Here is a 24,108-nt window from a genome sequence, read left to right as displayed (position 1 = left end):
ATACTCTATAGATTAAATTTTCAATGAAAAAATGATAATTCCCTGTGAAATTATTTAAATCCAGGATTCTGTTCATTTGAAAAGGTAAAAGATATCCTTTTGTACTCCAGGCCTCAAAGGGATTTGGTGAGGAGTGGGGAGAGAGCATTTCACTTTTGAAATGAACAGGACTATTCCAGTTTACACCAGCTGACAGTCTAGGGTTGCCAACTTTCTAACTGCAGAAAACCGAACACCCTTGCCCTGCCCCTTCTCCAAGGTCCTGCCCCCACTCCATCCCCGCTCCCTTCCTCACTGTCCCCCACCCTCGCCCACTTGCTCATTTTCACTGGGCTGGGGCAGGGGGTTGGGGGTGCAGGAGGGGGCTCCAGGCTGGGGCCCAGAGGTTCAGAGTGTGGGGGGGGGGGCTCTGGGCTGGGGCAGGAGTGTGGGGTGTGGGAGAGGGGAGGGCTCTAGCTGGGGGTGTGTGGGCTCTGGGGTGGGGCCAGGGATAAGGGGTTTTGGGTGCAGGAGGGGGCTCTGGGCTGGGGCCAAGGAGTTTGGAGTATGGGAGGGGGTTCTGAGTTGGGGCAGGGGGTTGGGACATGGAAGGGGGTGCGGGCTCCGGGCGACACGGACCTCAGGCAGCTCCCAGGAAGCGGCAACATGTCCCTCTGGCTCCCCCCTTTGCCAGGGGACTCCACATGCCCCACCCCTGCCTGCAGGCTCTGCCACCCCTGCAGCTCCCATTGGCTATGATTCCCAGCCAATGGGAGCTGCAGAGCCAGGGCTCGGGATGGTTCCTGTGGCCAGGGGCAGCATGCGGAGCCACCCCGACCCCTAGTAGCCGGCTGGACATGCCCGCCGCTTCCTGGGAGCTGCACGGAGCCGGGCTCGGAGCCTGCCTGCCCTACTGGTGCTGTGGCCAACCACATTTTTAGTGGCCTGGTCAATGGGGCTGACTGGAGTCGCCAGGGTCCCTTTTCGACCGGGGGTTCTGGTCGAAAACCGGATGCCTGGCAACCCTACGACAGTCTGGCCTAGAGGATGGTATTTCAGCAGCCCACTCGGATGGTGGATACAGAAACAGAGGAAATTTGTAAGACTGGTGTCAAAAGAAAAATATTGCATATGGAAATTGGCAACATAACAAAATACTACAAATTTTACTGTGTTTAATTTGTTCTGTTTTTAAAATAATAAAATTAATTATTAATGCTGCAGTATAGGGACTGTGGTAGGAGAAGAGGGAAAATGAGCAACGGGGAAAAAAGGAAGCAGTTTTCAGCCAGGGTTTCCAAAATGGTTCTGAACACAGGTTTTCCTAGTCTGCACTTAGATTGTGGCCAATCAACACCGCTTTGATTGCATCATTTTCTGATGCACATTGTCTGCAAGAGTAGGGTTACCATCCGTCCGGGTTTCCCCGGACATGTCCGGCTTTTTCAGTGTCAAATGGCCGTCCGGGGGGGATTTCTAATTAAGTAGAAATGTCCAGGATTTCCCCCTTCCCCTTGTGCGGCGCGGCTGATTGGACGCCTGGCCTGATTGAAAGCTGCTCGCAGCCACTAGGGCCTCTAGCAGCCAGAGTCCTCCCCCTCCCCCGCTCCCTCCTTCCCCACGGAGCAGCGGGGCTGTGTTTAATTCCACGTGGAGCTCGCAGTTCTCCCTCTGCCGGATGAGCGGGGGGAGCAGGGCAGGCGGCGGGGTGTGTGTGTGTAGAGGCTGCAGGGGCGGGGGGGGGGGTGCAGAGGCTGCAGGGCGAGTGGGGAGCAGGGGGCACAGAGGCTGCAGGGGCGGGGGGGGGTGCAGAGGCTGCAGGGCGAGTGGGGAGCAGGGGGCACAGAGGCTGTAGGGGCGGGGGGGTGCAGAGGCTGCAGGGCGAGTGGGGAGCAGGGGGCACAGAGGCTGCAGGGGTGGGGGGGTGCAGAGGCTGCAGGGCGAGTGGGGAGCAGGGGGCACAGAGGCTGCAGGGGCGGGGGGGTGCAGAGGCTGCAGGGTGAGGAGGAGCAGGGCAGGCAAGGGCATAGGGGCTGCGGGGCGAGTGGGGAGCAGGGAAGCACTTAGCAACCCCCAACCAAGATCAGAGCGGGAGGGAGGAGGGGGAATGCAGGGTGCTCAGAGGAGGGGGCAGAGTTGGGGCAGGGACTTTGGGGAAGGGGTTGGAATGGGGGCGGAGAAGGGGTGGGGTTGGGGCAGGGCCGGGGGTGGGGAAGGGGCGGAGTTGGGGCAGGGCTGGGGGTGGGACCGGGGCCCCATTGAGTGTCCTCTTTTTTAAATGTTTGAATATGGTAACCCTATGCAAGAGTTTATTTTTGTAGCACAGTAGAGTCTTTGGAGGGAGTCTAAATTAGTGTAACTTGCATTGTCTTCTCTTATCCTGAAACTGTATGCTCACGAACTTGGATGCCATCTAGTCCTCCATAGACTCTCTTCAACTTAGCATCACGGCCAAATGCCAATGAGTAACTTACACCCATACCTGTCACTTAAGTTCTAAGTTTGTCCCTCTGGGCTTGATTTACCTCACACACCAGTTTCATGTTGGTGTAAGTCCATTAAAGTCAATGAGGTGACTCCTTCTTTACACTGGTGTTGTTGATAGGAAAATCAGGTCCACTGAGTCTAAACAGGTCTAAGTGTACCGGTGTGAATATTGTGGCTGTGGCAGAATTTTAGCAAGGGGGAATGTAAGGGGACTGTTGCCCCCTTACTAACATTCAGTGGGGGTGTTTTGGTTGGGTAGCTCCCAGCACTAAAAGGGGAAGGGTCGATGGGAAATCAGGAGCCTGAGACTGACAGTCCCCAGGAACAATGGGGAGAGGCCAATGCTCCAGATCAGCCTGATTGACAGGGCGGGCAGGCTAATCAGGGAGTCAGGAGGCCAGGGGGGTCCCATCCTCCGTGTGCACTGGAATGGCCTGAGTCAGACAGAGTGGGCCCGAGCTAAGTTGCTGGAAGCAGAGCTGCAGCCCCAAAGCCAGAGCACAGCCCAGAGAGAGCAGACCTGCCCTGGAAGGAGAGCTGCAGCAACCAGAGCCAGAGGGGCTAGACAAGCAGCCAGGAAGCAGGTCAGAGCTGGGAGCAGAGTTACAGAAGCAGCCTGCAGAGCAGAGCTGTAGCAACCAGAGCCAGAGAGGCCAGAGAAGCAGCCCAGGGAGCTGAAGGCAGAGCAGCAGCAGCAGCTGTGCTGAGGCAGAGTGGAGCTGGAGCTGGAGCTGGGGCTGGAGCAGTCCGGAGCTGGGTGCGGTGGGCCCAGTGCAGGGAGATGCCTCAGCCAAGAGGCTCTGCAGGCCAGACTTGGAGGGGGATCGTAACCCTGACAGGGTGGGGGCGACGCTGGGAAGAAGGGTCCTGCCACCTAGAGCCTGAGAGCGTGTGGCCACTGCCAGAGCAAGTGTCCAACCCACAGCGTCTCTGCAGCACAGCCAGGGCCTGAGAAGGAGGCCTGGGACCTACAAGGAACAGACTGTGAACTGCCCTGACGTTCCAGAGACACAGTTTGTAATGTTCCCTGCCACAGAGCAGGGTGATGTGTTTTCCTTTAACTTTTCCCATTTTTCCTTATTCCTTTTTTAAATTAATTATTAATTAAATAACTTGTATTTGCTTTAAATTGTATGAAATGATCAGTGGGTCAGGGAGGTGCCCAGTGCAAAGAGAGTACCCCGGAGTGGGGACACCCTAGCCCCTGTCCTGGGTGACCACAGCAGGGTTGGGGGTCGAGACCCCCAGGAATCCTGGGCCCAGCCTTGTCGGGGTTTACGAGGACTCTGCCAGACAGGAGAGTGGAAGGGGAGACCTCAAGGGCAGGGAGGCCTCTGGGTAAAGGAAGTGGGAGTGAGGACTCAGATCCTTTCGCTAGCCCACTTCACCGGGGTAGTGCAGAAGCCGGGAAAGTTCCCCACAATAGCGGGACCATTCCCCCGCTTACATAAGTTAGTGTAACTCACGTGGGGAGGGCTGGAAGAGGGGAGCGTAGCAAGAAAAGTAACTAATAGGAACATTTAGAATGCATATGTGAAAGTAGGTCTAAGGAAATCTAAAGGAGTGTAATGCCACCGTGCATTCAAATTCAAAATTTGTTCCTGAATGCCTCTCTCCACTCTTGAGGTGGTTCTTTCTGTTCAGGCTTTAGGCTCCCCATTGCAACATTGTAGCAAAAGTTTACAGCACTGTTAGGCTTGCAGTAACTGTGTTTGGCCTCTGTCCTAAATACTAAATAAATAAATAAGTAAGCACATGCCTACGCAAAGGAGGCACTGTCAGATGCAGCATTAGCATCTTTGCCATTCTGCACCTGCTGTTGAAGCCACATTATCCATTAGGAGCTGGGCCAGGTTCTTCTTGAAGTCAGCCCCCTGCACTCAGCAGCAGCAGGGGTCACAGCTGAAGAGGAGCAGCAGTGCTAGTGCATCTGTTGTGGAGGGCAAATGTAGCAATGATATTGATGACACTACTAATTTATTTAGTAGATGGAATTTGGAAAGGAATGAGGATTCATCTCTCATCATCACATTATTTCTCAGCTGTTTATTGCCAAAGCAATAGGCATAGACGAAGTGTTGCTAATTTTAGTTTCTGTTGTTCACTTGATTGTGCCAAATAACAATAAAAGCCCTTAGAACTGCTGTAGTGTCACTTTGCTATAGTTAATTGAAATACATATTTTTAGTGCTTTTTAATAGACTAAATGTCTAGTGTGGAATATCTTGAGTAATTGCCACTATAAAAAACAATTGACGTTATAAATGTAATTATACATTTAGATTTCACATGCTGGACATATGATAGGAATGTCTTGGAGAGCAGTTGTGAGTTGATACAAGTATAGAAGGGTACAAGTGTATTAGCAGAATAGTGTATTAATGGAATAATGTGAATAAGATTAATGGAAAAGAGTGAACCAAGAAGTCCATATGTCAGTGTGCTTGTAATGGCTAATAATAGCATGAGACTAAGAAGAAGTGGAGTTAGTTTGGGAGATAGGCATGTATAGATATTGCTCAACTTTGTTCCTAACCATAATAAAATCCATGTCATGGATTCTCAAAGTGTTCATGAGTAGTATTATGTTCCAGTCTCTACAGTGATCTGTGCTTGTTGCATAGTTGCAAACAAAGGACTTGTAAAATACCACTGGAAAAATTGTTTAATACCTATAAGTGGGATTGAATACTGCAAAAATCTATTTGTGGAATAAATTATTTGATGGAAAACAGCAAAATTTACTGAGTACTATGTTAATCGAACACTGTTTGACCAGTTCTATTAATCTCCAATGTGAACAGTATTACAGTATTATTAATGAGAGCAGAGTGACTACTGCAAAAAAGTCTGTACATTTTTGTTTGAATTTTTAAGGGAATTTGCTTAGATTGTGTGAACACAACTTCTTTGTGTTTGCTTTCCATAAAAATTCAAGTGAACATGTTTACTGGCAGGAATGTTTGCTAAAAGAATGATTTTTAAGCAAATAGGCTCCTATTCAGCAATGCATTTAAGCACATGCTTAATTTTAAGTACGTGCTTGAGGCTCATTGATTTCAATGGGCCTTAGAGTGTTTTGTTGAATAGCTTTACAGCTTTAACATAAGCAGATTGTTGACCAGGAGCCATACTGCAGAATATTTATAGGAAGTCAATTTCCAACAGGGGAACACAAACATACCATGTGACACATACGTGTACTCAAAATGTTGAATTTTGAATTTGAATATTAAATAGTCATTATGAACTACTCATAAACAAGCTACAGACTAAGAATTATTAACAAGGGCACAGCTGAAGCAAAAGCTTTTAAAATTGGGATGCATATTCATGGCACATTTTTTTGCAGAACTCACCCTGCTCCAGCTGTGACTCATAGTGCTTCAAAAGCACAAAATAGACCATAAAAAATGGAGAGCTCCTAATCTTTCGCAAATGATGTGACTCACTCGAGTTCAGTCCCAGCACTGCATGAATTAATCCACATCTGTATTAAAAGATCTAGTGTTAGAATCCTGTCAGAACTGCAAAGAGGGATTTTCCCGAGTCTACATGGAAATATAAAAGTCAGTGCTCTGTTTTCAGTAAAAAGATACCTTTGGCATGTTTAGAAAATTGTAGGGACTGGTAAAGTGATCTGGAATAACTAAGGCCAAATCAAATCTCAGCCCAGATTCAAAAGCTCCACTGTTCCAAGGTTCCAGGCTAGTTGGTCTCACTCTTACAGACTGTGCAGATTAGGGTTACCATACACCTGGGTTTTCCTGGACATGACCTTTTTTTTTTTTTTTTTTTTTGGTCCTCCGCCCTCCATCCGGGTGGATTTTTCAAATAAGAGGAAATGTTGGGGATTTTTGTGGAGCAGATGGTGCAGTTCAGAAAGAGCCATCTCCACATCTTGATTGGTCCTTCCCCTGCATCCACAACTGCCAGCAGAGCTGTCCCTTGGGTATGGCAAATTGTGCAACCGCCCCAGGCCACCCGCTTTGGGGGGCCCCGCAGGGAGGTGAGGTGGGGGGCGAGTGGGGTGAGGAGCCGAATGGGAGACAAGCGGCAGGTGGACGGGGGGCAAGGAGGAGCTCCCCTACCAGAACCTTCCCTTCCCACTAGCGCCTCCCGCCCTCTGGCGGGCCCCACCGATCAGTGCCCCCCCCCCCGCCCCCCACAGTACCTGTCACAGATCAGATGTTTTGCGGTGTCAGGAGATGCTGGCGGGGAGGGGAGAGGAGCGAGGGCGAAGCGTGCTTGAAGGGAGGGTGCGGAACTGGGTGGGGAAGAGGTGGGGCAGGGGTGGGCAGAGGCGGGGTGAGGGTGGGGCCTTGGGGGAAGGGGAGAAGTGGGGGCGGGTCCTGGGTGAAGCCAGGGGGAGCCCCCCCAGCAGAATAGAAACTCGGAGCCTATATCCTGGGCCCCACCTCCCCCTAGGGACGGCCCTGACTGCCGGATCCCACCCACCCTGGCTTGGCCCGCCAGATAAGTGCCTCTCGGCCAGGCAGCCTATCCCGCCGCAGGGCCTCAGAGCCCGGCTAGGAGGAGTGACAGGGCCAAGTCCCAGCTCCCCACCCTGTGGTGGGGGAGAGGCCTGCAGGGAGGACTGACTGATGGGCTGGCACTGTGTCCCTGGACTGTGCCAGCTGCCCTGCCACTGTGCCAGCTGCCCTGCCACTGTGCCAGCTGCCCTGCCACTGTGACAGGGAGCATGATACTGCTCCTCACCTTGAGTGTGCGGCTGCAGGTACCCCCTCCAAACCCCCCAAAATCCGCACCCAAAACACCCCCCCAACACCCTCCAAATACCCCCTCCAGCACCGCCCAACTGTACCCCCTCCAAATACCCCTTCCCAGTACACACACTCTCCTCCAGTTCCCCAACTCCTTCCCCACCCCCCCTCCCCCGGCCGTGTCCTCTATTTGGTAACTTGAAATATGGTAACCCTAGAGCAGATTCTTTTCTCTTGTCCATCACACCTGAGTTGAAGGAGAATGTGCCCTCCCTTGCATCTGGCAATACTGTAACCTAATAGGAAGGATGAGGATAGGGTGGTGAACTTGGACTCAGACTCTTGAGACCAGGGTTTGATTCTTGGCTCAGCCACAGGTTTGTGTGTGACCTTAGCAAATCTACTCTGTTGCCTCAGTTCCCAGTTTGTAAAATATGGATAATATTTCCCTGCTTCACAGGGAAGATATGAGGATAGCATCCATTAATAATGGAGAGGGGCTCAGGCACCATGGTGATGAGGGTCTGTCACAGGCTGGCTGGCCCTTTAAGGCAAGCCATGGTCAGCCTTGCCTGTAGCCAGACAGCTATCCTCTAGCTGTGTGTGATGGAGATGTAATTATAATGTCTGACCCCAGCTGCAGGAGATCAGACAGAGGATTATTTAAACAGAGCTCAGGCTAGGAGGAGACCCAGGAGAGACAAGCAAGGGGAGTTCTCTCTCTGGGAAGGGTCTGGGGAAGGTAGGCTGGAAGAGACCCAAAGGGAGCCAGCTGGCTATGGCAGGGGGGCTGAGAGAGGGCCTGTAAGTAGCAGGAAGATCCCTAAGGGAAGCTGGCAGAATCCCCAAAGAGGGGAGGCAGTAGGGAAAACCTGCTGGGAGAAAGCTGCATCAGAGAAGCTCTGTAGGGCTCAGGAGTAGGGGCTAAGAAGCAGAGGGCTTCATGCAGTCCAACAGGGGTAGAAGAATTTTTGGTTTAGATATTTATTTGGATGTACAGTTGGGTATTTTGTTACCCAGGAAGGGATTTGGGCTACCTGCTTCTCAGCTGGAAGGCTGAGTGATGTATGAAGACAGATGGCCTGCGGGGGTACTGGAGGAGAAAAGCCCTGCACAATTGTATCGTAACACAAGGGGATGCACTGATGATGTGTGCGCATCTTCACGTGGCCAGGTGTGTACTTAGAGAGAGGCCAACTTATGCTGGTGATTCAGAGACTTTAAGGCCAGAAGAGACTATTAGATCCTTTAGTCTGACCATGGATGATTTTATGCCCAGTGGCAGAGAGGTGTTAAAAATACACAACCTGTAGCACAGAGTATCTCCGGGCAGTCAAACAGGAAAAATAATTAATTCATACAATGAATAATACCAGACGTCCAAGCTCCTTTTGCCTTCCTATTGACAGGGTGGGAGATGGAAGGCTACAATGTGTTCTGAAAGATAACAAGTGGTGCAGAGATTGTAGCTGCTGCATGTATAGGCATTCAGCATGACAATATCTGCGCTGGTCTTGACCCCAGCATAAAGAGCTGGAGAAGCGACAGAGTCAGGTAGGGCACTGAGAATAAGGATTTAGTTACCCAGCTGTGTGCAAAGGACAAGGAAACAAGAAGTATTAGAGATACAGGGCCAAATGCACCCTTATGCTTCCATGAGTGGCATTCTGAGTGCACAGAAAGGCACAGCAAGGTGAGGACCAACCCCATGACTTGCATGGTCCTGCTGATTGCCTTGAGTCAGCTAGCTATGGAGAGGGTGGGACCACAGATGGCCTCTCCCCACCCTTTCATTTCCCCTCACTGGCCCTGAGTATTCCAGGAATAAATTTAATGCCACTGACCTTGGTTCATTAGCTCCTGTGAGTTCCCTCTCCCCCTTGGTGGATTCCCTAGAGGGAGGTCAGTGGAAGCTGGGGACAACATGACAGCACAGCTCCTGCAACAATTATAAAGACATAGAGACTCTGTCAACTTTTTCAGGGATCTGTGGGTGTTGGGAGGCTTAAATCCTGTCTTGCTCTGAGAAGTGAGACAGGGAAAACTGTGCCTTTTTCTTACTGACAGAATGTTCAGTAGGAGGCCCTGCAAGTCCATGTGTATTGTTGTATAGTTTTTCTGTTACTTCTGTTAAGAAATCTGTAGTGAGGACAATTGTAAAACACAAAAAGACAGAATTCAGCCCAGGTGTCACTATGAATATATGTGATAAAATATAAGAGGGAGGAAGAATTGTCAGTCAGAGACCAAAGTTTCTCTGGAAAAGACATGTTAATGTTAAACCATTCCAAACAATGCCACTCTGCTTAAGAATGCCACTCTTCATACAAAGGGCAACTCCCTAGATGGTAAAAGTGTTACAATATCTTTATATGAACAGGAAAATGTAGTATAGGTTACTGGCCCCTACCGATATACAAGTATTAACCAAAGTAAGGATTGTAGACACATCTCTGTTGAAGTACTTGTCTATGGCTGAGTGAAATGGAGCATGTAGATGCTTTTGCTTTTTTTCTTGCCATTCTTCTTAGATATAGGCAGGCTATCCAGGGAAGTCCAATATATCTATACCAGTGGACCCTAGAGAACTCAAGATTCTTTACTGTATTCAGAACTCTGGTTCAAGCTGTGATACAGCTGTGACAAATGATGACTGTTCTCTAACATTATTTACTTACCATGCAGCATTGCACTTAAGACTTATCTTCATTGCTGCTGGTGGCATTATTACAAAGACAATGACCATATTTAGAGCAACCAGTGTTTTGTGCCTCATATTCTTAAAGATAAAACAGAAAAGCTTTCCAAGTAATACTGTTGCCCCACTCAAATTACATTTAGGAATCACTTCATCTGTAGGGTGAACAGTGAAAACTGTTTCTCTATTTTCCATAGTATGCAGTAGTTCAGTACTCCACCCAGCTGAAAATTCAGGGTGAATTTTTAGATAGACCCAAAGTATTTACCCAAACTGTAATTCTACCAAGTGTATAGATGAAAGCACCAGACTGAAACTGGATAATTTTTCTTGGATCACTTATTAAATCCAATCTCTTTATTTGCTTCCACTCCAGCAAACCCCTTTGATGTTACTAAACCTCCAAAGTTTGTGGACATTCGTTGGTCCCTTGTTTGCTTATAGATTTTCTTGCAAGGTCTGCTCTTTCTTTTATTATTTCCTGGCTCCATTGAGTGTTTCCATAATTCACATAAATCAATATATACTTATGCTTATTTCACCTCAAGAGTGAAAACCTGAAGCAGGCAAGCAGCCTCATGAAATGTGGCTGTCTAGCAGAATACCTGCATGCGTGCATTGCCAGTCACAGGTATCACTGCGGAGGGAGAAGAGGTAGTGTATGTGCTGCATACACAACTATGTACTACACATGCAGAGCCTTCCTGGCTTTTCAAAAATCTTGTATGCACTAAGAACTGCACAGTGAGTATTCATTTATCAACTCACTTTTTTTTCTAGTGCCTCGAGCCCCATTTTGATGTTTTTTGAGACATAAATATCTTTAGGCAGGGAAATTATTCCAGTACAAAACAAACCCTTAACATCCAGCGAAGCAAATATTAAAGAATCAAGCTATTGCCTCCAGTAGCAATTATCAATCCTGCCATGAGTATTCTGGCTTAGAAGAGGGCTCTTGGAGTTAGAACAAATATGCGTATACTGTGCATTGCAGTGGCTGAAAGGGTATTGCTCCTCTATTCGTTGATGGGGGAACACTTTTTCTTAAGAGTAAGTGAACAACATATTGCGGACAATAGGGCTAGCAGCCATTGGAAAGTACTATGAGAGAAAGGTGTGATAAGAATAAAAATATTTAGACTTATAGTGGACACAGTTAATATCCTCTATTGTTGAGGTAACAAAACCATTTTCATTATACCCTTTTGTTTCTAGGCTCTCATAATTTTAGGAAACATTCTCATTTTGGGCAGGTAACTGATTTAACCTCACACTAGTGATGGTGGTAATAGCTTCTGCTTTATGGGACTATCCCAGTTGTAAAACAGTGATGAAACAGCTGTGAAATTCTTAACTCTGACCTTTTGAACACACAAGTTCGAAATGAAGAGTGCTCAGGAGGCCTCAGTCATGGATGTCTTGCCTCTGGTGGCCCCAGTCAAGGATAGCAGCCTCATCATTCCAGATTATGGATATGCATATTTTATATGCTAGTGCAGCCCACTTTTTTTCAGTGAAAAAATGCAGATTCAGCAACACTAAATCATTTATTGAACTTGTCAGTTGTGCTGAGTTGTCATTTTGAGGGAGACAATCAGAAAGAATCTAAATGTTTAGACATTTTCAAAATGAAATATTACCATTTTTTATTTGAGACAACCTTTTGTTTCAAAATGTCCTTATTTTTTTAAAATCCACAACCTATTAAAATGGTAGAAATTGAAGCCAAACGTTTAGATTTTGCTGAAATGAAACATTTTATTCAACCTGGAAATGATTTTTTTTTTGACTTTTCAAAATTGCCACTGACTTAAAAAAATCTGTTATTCATCCCGCTCTGGTTACGTGTCCCCTCTGCCACAATCCACAGAGGATAGGACTCGGTTAGGGTATGTCTACACTGCCTGCAAAGCCCAGGTTCTGACTCAGGTTTGAGAGCAACCTCCCTGTCTGTCCACATGCAAATCAGTGTGACCCAGATCAACAAGCACTCAGAACCCAGGTCCTAGGGCCCTGCTCACGGGTGGTGGGTCAGAACCTGAGTCCCACTGAAACTGTGGTCCAAGCCCAGTCATTTTGCAGTGTGGGTGCAGATCAAGCTGCTAGACCCAGGTCAGAAGGTCTGCATAGTGCAGTATGGATGCAATAGCATAGCTGAGACCTGGGTCCAGTAATTGTAAATCAAGTTTTACAATGCTGGGTGGCAGGGCCGGTTTTAGGCCGATTCCCCTGAATCCCCAGAATCGGGCCCCGCGCTTAAGAGGGCCCCGTTCCCGCGCCTTAGGCATCTTTTAATTTTTTTTTACTCACCCGGCGGCGCTCAGCTCCGGGTCTTCGGTGGCATTTCGGCGGTGGGGGGGGGGGGGGGGGGTTGTCCGCTCCGGGTCTTCGGCGGCATTTCGGCGGTGGGGGGGGTCCTTCAGTGCCGCGGAAGACCCAGAGCGGACCCTGTGCCGCCGAAGCCCCGGACTGCCGCTGGGTATTCGAATCGGGCCCCGCAGTTCATAAAGCCGGCCCTGCTGGGTGGATGCTCAGGGGTGGGCTCGGAAATACCAAGTCCACAAGCCCAGGTGCCACAGATCCAGTTGTACAATGCAGTGTAGACATACCCCTACAACCCCTACTACACAGCTTGGTTCTCGAGTTGTTGAGACTCAAATTTTATACTGCCTTACCAAAGCACAAGGTGTCCTTTGTCCCTTCTGTCACTTTTAACCCATTTTCTATTTTTAAAAAGTGTGGGGGGGGAGAGTGAGACAGAGGAAAAACAGCCAAACAAAAACCCCACAATTGGAAGCGTTCTTTATGCCAAATTTAGTTTTTATCACCAAGTGTATTGAAAGTGACAGGCAGCTGGGACTCACACAGATGGTGAAAGGGCAGCATAGCACTTGGGGCTGGAGAAGGGATCAAAGTAGCCCAGGGAACTTATTTTTTAAAAAGAAAAACATTTATACTCAAAACAGTAGGGAAAGGGTGTTCATAAACTTTAGCCTAGTATTCTCTGTGATCCTTCTCCTAGGAACTGCTTTCCATAGTGGAAAGATACCCTGCATGTATCCCACAAACTATTTTTATATTATTCTAAAGAATATTTCAATTTAAGGAGCCGTAATCTAAGAGCATTAAGTCTCACAACGGTATGCTGTTGAGCTCTGATCCAACAAAGCACTTAATCATGTGTTTAACCAGGTGAATAATCCCATTGAATCCAGTTACTCATGTGCTGAAATTAAGCATGTGCTTCAGTGTTTTGCTTGAACAGGGCATTGGTGTCTGAAGTCATGAAGCCAAAGACTGAGTTTCTCATAATGTAGCCCAAGCAGGCATCAAATGCATGCCTTGTAATGGCTTATTGCTATTAACCTTTACTCTACCCATTCTCAAAAGATTGACCATTGAGATTGGACCACTTGTGTCTCAGTGTCCAAGCCTGGTATGCTTTCCCCAACTGTGGGTCCATACCTGATGCCTCAGAGGCATGCATCCCTATGACATACTGTGATGAAGTGGGATTTTATTCATCTTGTTATGTTGCATGTGAGTCTTACTGTCCTATACTAATACTGTGTGTACCTCCATTTCCCTGTGTACTGCACCAATATTTTGGTGGTGGGAATTGGGTGTGTGATTTTTGCTGAGGCCCTCGGGGCAGGTGAGGCTGCCCAGCTGTCTGCATGTATGTAACCTGAGACCCAGGATGGAGGTGCGACCAAGTGACACCTTTTGCCCGGGAAGCAGGACAAAGAGAAGGAGGAGGAGCCACAGGTGGGGTGTCGGAGGTCGGATCGCTGATAGCTTGGCAGTCTGCTTTGGGGGACTGGAAGAGGGGGAGCCCAGGCCATCTGGCCCAGGAGTCCCCAAGATGGACTTGGATGAAAGTCACTGATTTCTGTGATAGCAAGCTCTGTTCTACACTGTGTTCCTGTCAACTAGTAAACCTTTCTCTTCTACACACTGACTGAGAGTCACTGCTGACTGAGGAGTTGGGGTGCAGGGCCCTCTGGCTTCTCCAGGAGCCCCACCCGGGCGGACTCATTGCGGGAAGCGCACGGTGTGGAAGGGGATGCTGAATGCTCCAAGGTCAGACCCAGGGAGGTCAAAGCTGTGTAAGGTTATTGCTCTGGAGACAGTATGCTCAGAGAGAGGAGGCATGCTACACCAGAGTCCTGACTGGCTTTGTATGGAGTAGTTCCAGAGCATTGGCCCAGTGACTCCATGACACATGCCCAATATACTATGCAGTGTTGGAATTTAGAGCATTAATTCCTGCCCAGCCCTGGCCATGGTGAATTTATGACCTGGAATAAGAGTTTAGATTTCCTTTATTTTACACAACTGCAAAGGACATTAGCCAAACCATTATTCAATCCTTTGATGGTATTTTGTGTGTTGGAATCTGAATATTTTTAAAATCAGGTAATAGAGAGGAATGAATGTAGATAATTGTTCTATAAAGAAAAGGGTGAAGAGCCATGAATATATTTCTAAAACACAAATGACTTTCTTCCCCACCCAGTGCGCCGCTCAAAGGCTGCAGATGAGGAAAGGAGCCACAAAGCACGCAGGGCCCGGGATGAATATCGACGGCAATCCTTACGAGCCATCCAGAAAGGAAAAGTGGCTGGCTTGAGTAACCTGTTCAAGGGGACCAGCCTGAATAATGAGCCAGAGATAAAGCTGAACAGCAACAGTCCTAGCCCACTAATGACGCTCACTACACCAGCCAGGTTCGTTCGTATTGTAGGGGACTCAAAAAAAATTGATCCTCCATTCATGGGCTTTCACCCCCATTTTAACAAGTGCTTCTTTTATTTTATTTTTTATTTTTAATTTAATTTTGTTTTATTTGAGATTCTCCACAGTGTTGCTCTTGACCCTGAATAGAAAGGGGATGTTTTAAAAAGATCAAAATGCTCTGAGTGCATAATGTCAATTAAATTGTGTTTGTTTTTAAAAGGACCTTTTAGCATCTACAAAAAGATGGGTCTTTAAAAAAGTCAATGATTTGATAAGAATGCAAGGCTGGGATAGACAGAGAATCAAATAAATTCTCAAGTAAACCTTAGCCCTGCAGCCTAGAAATAACTGCTGCTCAAGTGCTCTTTGACACATTTTATAGAGGGGACAACCTCTTAAGTTTCAGTTGAGTTTTCTGATGGCAAAATCAAGGGTCTTCTGAGGTTTTTTTTTTTTTTAAACCTATTGATCCGTCATCTGTCTCTTTCGTAAACCACGTGGATTCCAGAAGTGAAAAACAATCCAACACAGCACCCCATCTGCTGTGAAATTTATCAGTCGCTCCTTGTGGGTATATATGTTGCCATCTGACATTATTAATTAGGCGTAGTAAGATGAACAAGATAACGTGAACTGGGCAAGGTGGTAAAGTTAAAAAAAATGCACATTCAGGGAAGAAAGAGTAATTCAACTCTTATTTTCCCTTTTATTGCCAAGTTTTGCGATTACTAGTCAATGTGCTTGTGATGTCTGGCAGCCCGGCAGCACCAAAAGGACTTCAGTCCCCTCCTGCTTGGGGTTTGTGTTCTGTTTTGACAAGCAATCTCTTTGTCTTGTTATGTGAGATACGGAAACTCACTGCAGATGGGTTGTTTAAATTCCCAGTTTGAGGAATCAAAATTGCTCTGTCTGAAATGCGGTGGGATCTCTACACTCGCCATCAAGCCACTTGTCAAAACAATCTTCTCATTATTTTTATTTTCCCAAACCACTTACATCAAAGAATCTTCTCTGAAATAAAGTAATAAACACACTAATAAAGATAGTAAATTTCGAAAACTAGGGGCTATAATTCAGCCTGAAGTTCTCTGCTTTCTAAATGGAGTTATTTATTATAGAATTGGGTGTTGTTTGGGGTGAATTACTCACAAGTAGGGCTGAGAAGACCTGAAAAAAGTTTGGATCCTTATCCAGCCCTTGTCCAAAGCTGTTTATCCATCTCCAAGTCACATCTATGTTTAAAATTTGGTATTGTTTGTTTTTCTTATCTCTTAAGGCATCTTTTTGTCATTGTGTATGACTAGATTGTGACTCAGACTACATACCTGCTGAAGGGAATCAGGGGAGTAAGAACTCTCCTTAAACCCTTGTACAGTCTACCCAGATCTTGGATCTGCATGCATAGGAATAACAGCTACTTCGTATGTGTGTACTCCCCATATGGGGGTGGGGTGGGGAGGGCAGGTGGGTGAACAGAGGGAGAAGGGGCAGAGTCAAAGTATTGTTCCTCCAGTGAGGTGGCCAGTGCAGCTAAGCAGGTATGGGGTGTGTTGTAATCTGCTACTGGTGTGGACATCAGCAGATTACTGCTCCCTTGAGCAAGGGAAAGGGGGTTAGCACAGTATCTCTAGAGGGGTGAGTGTGAGTCACAGTGCTTCCTGAGGGTAATCCTGGGCTGGTGCAAATTTGTGCACTGCCTCTTCAATTCAGGGCTGTCTAAAGTCACAGTAAAATGATGTTATTTCTGTGTGAGATTCCTATTTCTTTCACCTTCTATGTTCTTTGGAAAGCTTGTCTGGGTTTTTATTTCCTCCCTTCGTCCTTCTTTCCTGTCTATTTTTCCATGCTGATTTTCTCTGTGTGTTGAAGCGTTTTGTTCCTTTTACTCATCATCGTTTGTCTCTATCTGTGTGGTTGTATTTAATTTTTTTTCCTCCTGCCCCTACCATGCTCACTTTGTCTACTGTAGTTGTGTAGAAATCAACTGGGAGCAATTTCATGATTTGGCCCTAGGCAGAAAACTGCTATAAAACCAGCACTTTTAATTCATGCTTAAACAGTTCCCACAAGGCTGTTTGGAGTCCTGTTTATCTTCCACTCTTAAACAGAATCAGAGTGAAGTGAGCTCTGGACTTTAGGATCCAGGAGTGGGTAAGCTGTCTAGGCCACCCATATAAAATGTTTAAAAGCAGCAATATCTGGGGGAATTAACTGTGCCTCCATGTGTAGTTTGCTTTCTTCCCTGTGTGGATAGCATGCACTCTCTCTGTTATCATAATGTCAGAGCAGCTTTTCCATGTACTTAATTTGAACACTCTGGTTTGCGTATATTTCTGTGTTTGCACTGTTTATTTTACTTTTTTTCTGCCTACAAAAATAGGTATTTGGGGGGGAAAATTGGTTGCTTATTGTGTTCTTTTAGCAAAGATGTATCTATTTGTACAAGTTGCATGCTCTTAAAACAAACCAGATGTTATAAAAGATGTTCAGAGGCTACTCTCAGAGCGGGGAAGAGGGATCCAGAAGGTTTTGGGGCCCTGAGAAGAAAGCATGCATAAATGGGCAGCAGTATATTTCATCTACCGGAGTTCCCTTTCATAGAATCATAGACTTTAAGGTCAGAAGGGACCCTTCCCCTTCCTCACTGGGTTCCATCTTTTGATTCAGGTGAGTCAGGCTCAGTTGGGTGTGGAAGAGCTCTTGACTCTCTGTGGGCTCTGCAACATCGCATCCCCCTCCTAAACAAGCTAACTGTCATGTTGCAGTTCTGTGGTGCCTTTCTCCAGATGTTGTGAGGTGTCCACTGTCATTTGTGGGGTGGTGATGGGGTCACCACTTAGTACGGTGTCTAGCTGTACATATTAGTGGCAGTTCTTGAGGACAGCACCAGATTTTTTTGTCCCCTCCTATCTTTTGTTAGGACTGATGCAGTTCATCTCTCTTTGCCAGACAGTGCTAATTGTCCCTGTTGTACCTCTGGCCTTTGCAATATCCAGATAAACATCTTTATTTCTGCAGCAGTTCCACACCTGGGCTTGCACTACCCCTCTACTCTCACAGGCTGATGAAATCCAGGAATTCTTTCCTGGACCAGGCAGCATCATGAGGTTTACCTGAGCTTTTTTTAGTTATAGCTTTACCTGGAATAATACCTATATTCTAGTATACCAAAGGTGGGCTAGCAGGATGAGAGGAATTTCCAAACATATTGGGTATTTTAAGGGGTGGGGAAGCTTCCCCTAAGCAGCAGAATTCAAAAATTTGACAAAAGCAGTCACTGCTGTGGGACCAGGGGCCTTGTGGTTCTTTTGCTGGAGGTACAAGTTATGCAGCATCCACACAGGTATTGTACTGGTGGAACGGTGCTGGTACAGGATTTATGCCATTGGGGAGGTGGTTTAGCTTGAATGGGTTTTGTTGGCAGGACTCAAAACTGAGAATGGATGCGCGGAAGGATGTGCCAACAGAAGGCAAGATTTACTGGTAAAACCTTGTAGCGTAGACCAAGCCTTAGGGCATATCCGACTGATATTCTGACTTAGGTCTCTGTCTTGCCACTTGAACTGAGACTCCTTGGGGTCAACCCTAGGTGTTCTGCCATTTACGCTAAAGGCCTAATTCTGCTTCTGTTGAAATCAGCAGCCAAACTGCCATTGACTTCAGTGGAAGCAGGACCCAGACCCTGAGGAGGATATCCATCAGATGTCAAGAGCACCCAGTATTCTCTTGCATGGCCTCCAATCACTAGAGGGCAAGCTCATCATTATCGAGTACTATAGGATCTAGTTTGCTTTGTTGGTTCTTGGTTGTCTGGTAGGTTATAGTAGTGTTTCTCTGTGACTGCCCAGGTGATATCCTGATTTTGAAGGAGTTGTAATTCAAAACAATACTAGTTTCAGCACTTACTCAGGTTGCCTGCAAATATGGATCATTAAATGATAGCTCCATTGTAGGCAGAGCACAAGATGCGAGAGCTAGAAAAATGCAGTGAGCCAAACAGAAACTGAGGACTTACAAGATGTATAAGTAGGGACATAGGACCTGTGGAGCAATAGTAGAAGTAGGGGGAAGGAAAAGCACCTCAAAGAGACATTCCAGAGAAATGTTTTCTCTTCATGTTTTCCTGTGGTCAAGGCATGCCAGCCACAATGGCTGAATCTGGCTTAACATGCAGGGGATTCACACAAAAGGTAAAAAGTAGTTTTTTGCCTGCAAATAATAATCTTTTGTCTATGAAAAATTAAAAGAAATCAGAGTGAATAATACAGCAGGTTGAACATTTTCCATTAAAGCTTATTGTCAGAAAATGGCTATTGACAAAATTGACGTTTTAGTGATGGAATTTCTTTTGTCAAAAATGTTTGGATTTTTATGGGAAAACAAATCCCCACCTTCCCTACCCAAAAGAAATCTGGTTATTCAATGAAATAAAAAAAAAATAAGTGGGGGAAAACAGTTGTTTTTGTTTAAATTTTTTTTTTTTTGCTGTGGGAGGGAAAAAATTCCCAGTGAACTGTAGTGATTAGCCCCGTTCCCCCTACTCTATGAACATGGTGCAAGTTATTTTTTGTACTACAGCTGCATGACGTCTATCTCCCATTGTTTGTATTTTAAATGTAGGAAAGCTTGGGAGCGTCCTTCTAGACCCATTTCCAGAGAAATCCTCATTCGCTGGTTCAAGGAAGAGCAGCTTCCACGACGTGCTGGGTTTGAGAGGAACACCCATGCTGTAGCGCCCTGGTTTCATGGTAATTCAGTTATCTTTATTTTTTCATATAATTGAGCCTGAAGGACGTTCAGGGTTGAAGCGGTGGGATCTAGTTTTTAGTTTTTTGTTTATCTTTGTTTTTTTTTTGCAAAGAACACAGTAGGCACTTTCAATCGCGTCTCTAGTCGGGAGTAATCTTGTTCACCTTCCTCACAAAGGTTGGTATAAAATGGGTTGCTGTCTGACAAGTAGTGTCTATCCATTATTTTTATCATAGAGAGACTATTCTTCCCCATTTTCTTTTTCTCTGTTTTGTAGTCCAATTTGTGACACTTACCAGTTGTCCTCCTATTTCTTAGCATTATCAGAGCCTGAACTGCACAAATGAATGTCTGGAACAACATTTGGGAGAGGTGTGTGTGTGTGTGCGCGTAATGTTGACAGACCCCGGTCGTCGGCAGGCGGGATTGAACCTGGGACCTCTGGAGTTTAGTACATGAGCCTCTACAGCATGAGCTAAAAGCCAACTGGCTGTTAGCTAAGGCTAAGTAGAGCTAAGGCTAAGTAGAGCAAGCTCATTAATCTCTCTCTCTCTCTCTCTAAGTGGTCTTGGTGTCACTAGCTGGGACAGAACACCACAGCCCGAAAGTGTGTGGATTACACGTGCACACATGCTAATCTCATTTTCATCCTGCATTACAAACATAGTTTATACTTGCTGTAACTATATAGATGGGAACCAAGCATTCTGGCCATTAGTATAAAGCATAGCTGACACAAAGACTTCTATTTATGAGCTTGAATGTATTTTAGATCCAAGGGTATGTCTACACTACGAGAGTAGTTCGATTTTACTTAAATCGAATATGTGGAATCGATATTACAAAATCGAACGTGTGTGTCCACACTAAGGACAGTAATTCGACTTTGTGAGTCCACACTAACGGGGAAAGCGTCGACATTGGAAGCGGTGCACTGTGGGCAGCTATCCCACAGTTCCCGCAGTCCCCGCTGCCCATTGGAATTCTGGGTCAAGCCGCCAATGCCTTCTGGGTAAAAAAATGTGTCGAGGGTGCTTTTGGGTAACTGTCGTCATCCGTCCGTCACTACCGCCCTCCCTCCCTGAAAGCGCCGGCGGGAAATCAGTTCGCGCACTTTTCTGGTCAGTGACAGCACGGACGCCACAGCACTGTGAGCATGGAGCCCGCTGCGACCATCGCTGCAGTTATGGCCGTTGTCAACGCCTCGCAGCTTATCATCCACCTTTCCCAGAGGCAGATGCAGAGAAATCAGGCGAGGAGGCTACGGCAGCGCGGTGAGGGCCTGAAGTCTGAGAGTGGCACAGACCTGTCAGAAAGCACGGGACCCCGCGCCGAGGACATCACGGTGGCAATGGGTCATGTTGATGTTGTGGAACGGCGATTCTGGGCCCGGGAAACAAGCACGGACTGGTGGGACCGCATAGTGCTGCAGGTCTGGGATGAATCCCAGTGGCTGCGAAACTTTCGCATGCGGAAGGGGACTTTCATGGAACTTTGTGAGTTGCTGTCCCCTGCCCTGAAGCGCAATGACACCCGGATGCGAGCAGCCCTGACTGTCCAGAAGCGAGTAGCCATAGCCCTCTGGAAGCTTGCAACGCCAGAGAGCTACCGGTCAGTTGCGAACCACTTTGGCATGGGCAAATCTACCGTGGGGGTTGTTGTGATGCAAGTAGCCAACGCAATCGTTGAGGTACTGCTCTCAAAGGTAGTGACCCTGGGAAACGCGCAGGTCATCATAGATGGCTTCGCCGCGATGGGATTCCCAAACTGCGGTGGGGCTATAGATGGAACTCACATCCCTATCCTGGGACCGAACCACCAGGCCAGCCAGTACATCAACCGAAAGGGCTACTTTTCAATGGTGCTGCAAGCACTGGTGGACCATAGGGGACGTTTTACAAACAGCAACGTCGGATGGCCGGGCAAGGTTCATGACGCTCGTGTTTTCAGGAACTCACGTCTGTTTAGATGGCTGCAGGAAGGTATTTACTTCCCGGACCACAAAATAACTCTTGGGGATGTGGAGATGCCTATAGTCATCCTCGGGGACCCAGCCTACCCGCTAATGCCCTGGCTCATGAAGCCCTATACTGGCGCCCTGGACACTGAAAAAGAACTCTTCAACTACCGGCTGAGCAAGTGCAGAATGGTGGTGGAGTGTGCTTTTGGCCGTCTCAAGGGGAGATGGAGAAGCTTACTGACTCGCTGTGATCTCAGCGAAACCAATATCCCCATTGTTATTGCAGCTTGCTGTGTGCTCCACAATCTCTGTGAGAGCAAGGGGGAGACCTTTATGGCGGGGTGGGAGGTTGAGGCAAATAGCCTGGCTGCTGATTACGCCCAGCCAGACAGCCGGGCGATTAGAAGAGCCCAACGGGACGCGCTGTGCATCCGGGAGGCTTTGAAAGCTAGGTTCCTGAGTGAGCAGGGTAACCTGTGACTTTTAAGTTTGTGTACAGAGAAGCTGAACCTGCCCCCGTTTCTTTACCCACTAAATGTTCAGTATCCTCTCCAGTTACATACCCCGTTCCCCCCCTTCCAACACATGTTTAAAAATAAAATCACTTGAATTTTGTTAATGAACACCGTTTTCTTTATTACTGTTTTCGCGGGAAAGTGTTGAACCTGGGACGCAGACTGTGGTGGGGAGCGGGTGTAGTGTAGTGATGCAAATGACGCTTCTAAACTCCAGGAATGACAGGCTCCGCAGTGGTGGACTGGTTGTTTCAACGGAGCCTGCCACCCCTCCTGTTCGGGACTCTGTGTGTGGGGGGGGGCTATGTGACTTTGTGGCAGGGGGAGGATGGTTACAGATCCCCTGCTGCGTGGCTCTGTGATCCAGGATAAGGACCGCTGCATAAGATCTCTAACTGCCGTCCCCCGCCACAAAGTCACAGAGCAACCCCCACCACAGAACATAAAAACCACCTCCCAGACTGACCAGGGTAACTAGTGACTGCACTGTGTGTGTGCCCTGCTGCTGAACCTGCCCCCGCCTCTGTACGCTGGTAAAGGTGACTGTCCTGTCCAATTACCAACCCCCTTCCCCCCCTTCAGACAGACTCTCCTCTAAAAGAACATGATGGAAACAGTAATTAACAGAAATGTATTTTTTATTAGCAACTACACATGAAACTGGGGGGTGAAACTTGGACGGGGGCTTGGGTGAGGTGGGAAGGAAAGGACTTGTCAAATTTTGGGGAATGAGAGCCTTCTAGTACTAGAGCAGTCTGCAGGGGTGGAGTGAGAGTTTTCACGGACTCTGCCGCCCCTCCTTCTTTGGACTTTGGGTGAGGGGGGTATGGGACTTGGTGGCGGGGGAGGGCGGTTAGAGATAGACTGCAGTGGGGCTCTGTCCTCCTGCCTCCGGTCCTGCAGAACATCCACAAGGCGCCGGAGCGTGTCCGTTTGCTCCATCACTAGTCCAAGCAGCGTTTGAGTCGCCTGCTGGTCTTCCTGCCGCCACCTCTCCTCCCGTTCCATGTGTGATCGGTGCATTTGGGACAAGATATCCCTCCACTGGGTCTGCTGGGCTGCCTGGGCTCGGGAGCAGCCCATACGTTCCGTGAACATGTCCTCCCGTGTCCTCTTCTTCCTATGCCTAATCTGCGCTAGCCTCTGGGAGTGTGATGCCAGGCTAGGTCGGGAGACAGTCGCAGCTGTGGGAATGGGAAAAAGGGAGTGAATTCCTCAGAAAGATAAATTTAGTTGTGAACAAAGAACATAGTCTTTCTCTGTGAACAAGACCATGCACAGCACCTATCACATGCACACTCAGGACAAGGTCGAATTTTCGGCCTTCGCATTCAGTGCCTGGGGTCTTGCAGTGCAGATCAGAGAAGCGGGGCAGGACACCGGAATTTGTGTAGCAGGCCGACATGGTAAGCCGTAGACTTGTGGCTGCTTAAAACTTTAATAGTTGCACTGGCCTCCTTTCACGTTCAAAGCAATGCCAGTCCCTGCTGCCAGCAGTCCGGCAAGCATGAACTCTGGCCCTGTCCCACCCCCTCGCGGCTGTCCCAGGGAAAGATCCCTGTATGCTGCCCCTCTCCCGCCTCCACCGCGTGGCTGTAAGCCGCCGGTTACAGTTCTGTAAAGGAACAGGCAAGCAGTCCCAATACTAACATTCCCCTACGTAATTCAGAGCGACATCACTCTGATGAGGATTTCAGAGACGGAAAAAGAAAGGATGCTTCGGGAAAGCCTGCAAAGACCAGGACCGTATGCCGCCATGCTCTGCAGGGCAATGATCCCGGAGTACTTGCTTGTCTCCTGGCGCGGAAATGTTTGCTACTACGGAGGACCCAATAAGGCCGCTCTCCCCAGGAACCTGATGCAAAGGCTTTCCAATTACCTCCAGGAGAGCTTCATGGAGATGTCCATTGAGGATTTCAGCTCTATCCCCGGACATATAGACCGCATTTTACTGTAGCTGCACTGGCAGGGACTAAACAGTAGAGCGGCTTGGGCAGAACAATCATGCAAAACCGGACATTGTTAGATTTTTTTTCAATAGTTGCACTGCCCAGGACTGAAACGTTAAGCGCCTAGGGCACACTAATCATGAGAAACCCATTGTTGTTATTGTTAATATTCCTGTTCTGTTAAAAATAAATGTTTAGATTTTTAAAACACTTACTGGCTGATCCTTCCCCTGATTCTGTGTCCGGGTTAACGGCTGGGGACGGTTGGTAGGGGATCTCTGTAAGGGTGATGAAGAGATCCTGGCTG

General features: G+C 47.6%; 1 protein-coding gene across 2 annotated transcripts in view; it reads left to right on the top strand.

The window, feature by feature from the left end:
* Positions 1-24,108, top strand: part of SH2D4B (SH2 domain containing 4B) — a 127,831-nt gene that overhangs the window by 36,315 nt on the left and 67,408 nt on the right. Inside the window, exons 5-7 of one of the 2 annotated variants that reach the window (XM_065408395.1) lie at positions 14,408-14,618; positions 15,137-15,138; positions 19,254-19,376. In XM_065408395.1, the coding sequence (XP_065264467.1) occupies positions 14,408-14,618; positions 15,137-15,138; positions 19,254-19,376 (336 nt within the window). Of the gene's footprint in view, positions 1-14,407; positions 14,619-15,136; positions 15,139-19,248; positions 19,377-24,108 lie in introns of both variants that reach the window. The other variant, XM_065408394.1, reaches the window with a different exon arrangement.

The sequence above is a fragment of the Emys orbicularis genome, chromosome 7 (assembly GCF_028017835.1).
Source record: "Emys orbicularis isolate rEmyOrb1 chromosome 7, rEmyOrb1.hap1, whole genome shotgun sequence".
Taxonomy (NCBI): Eukaryota; Metazoa; Chordata; order Testudines; family Emydidae; genus Emys; species Emys orbicularis.
This window is presented reverse-complemented; position numbering and strand designations above follow the sequence as displayed.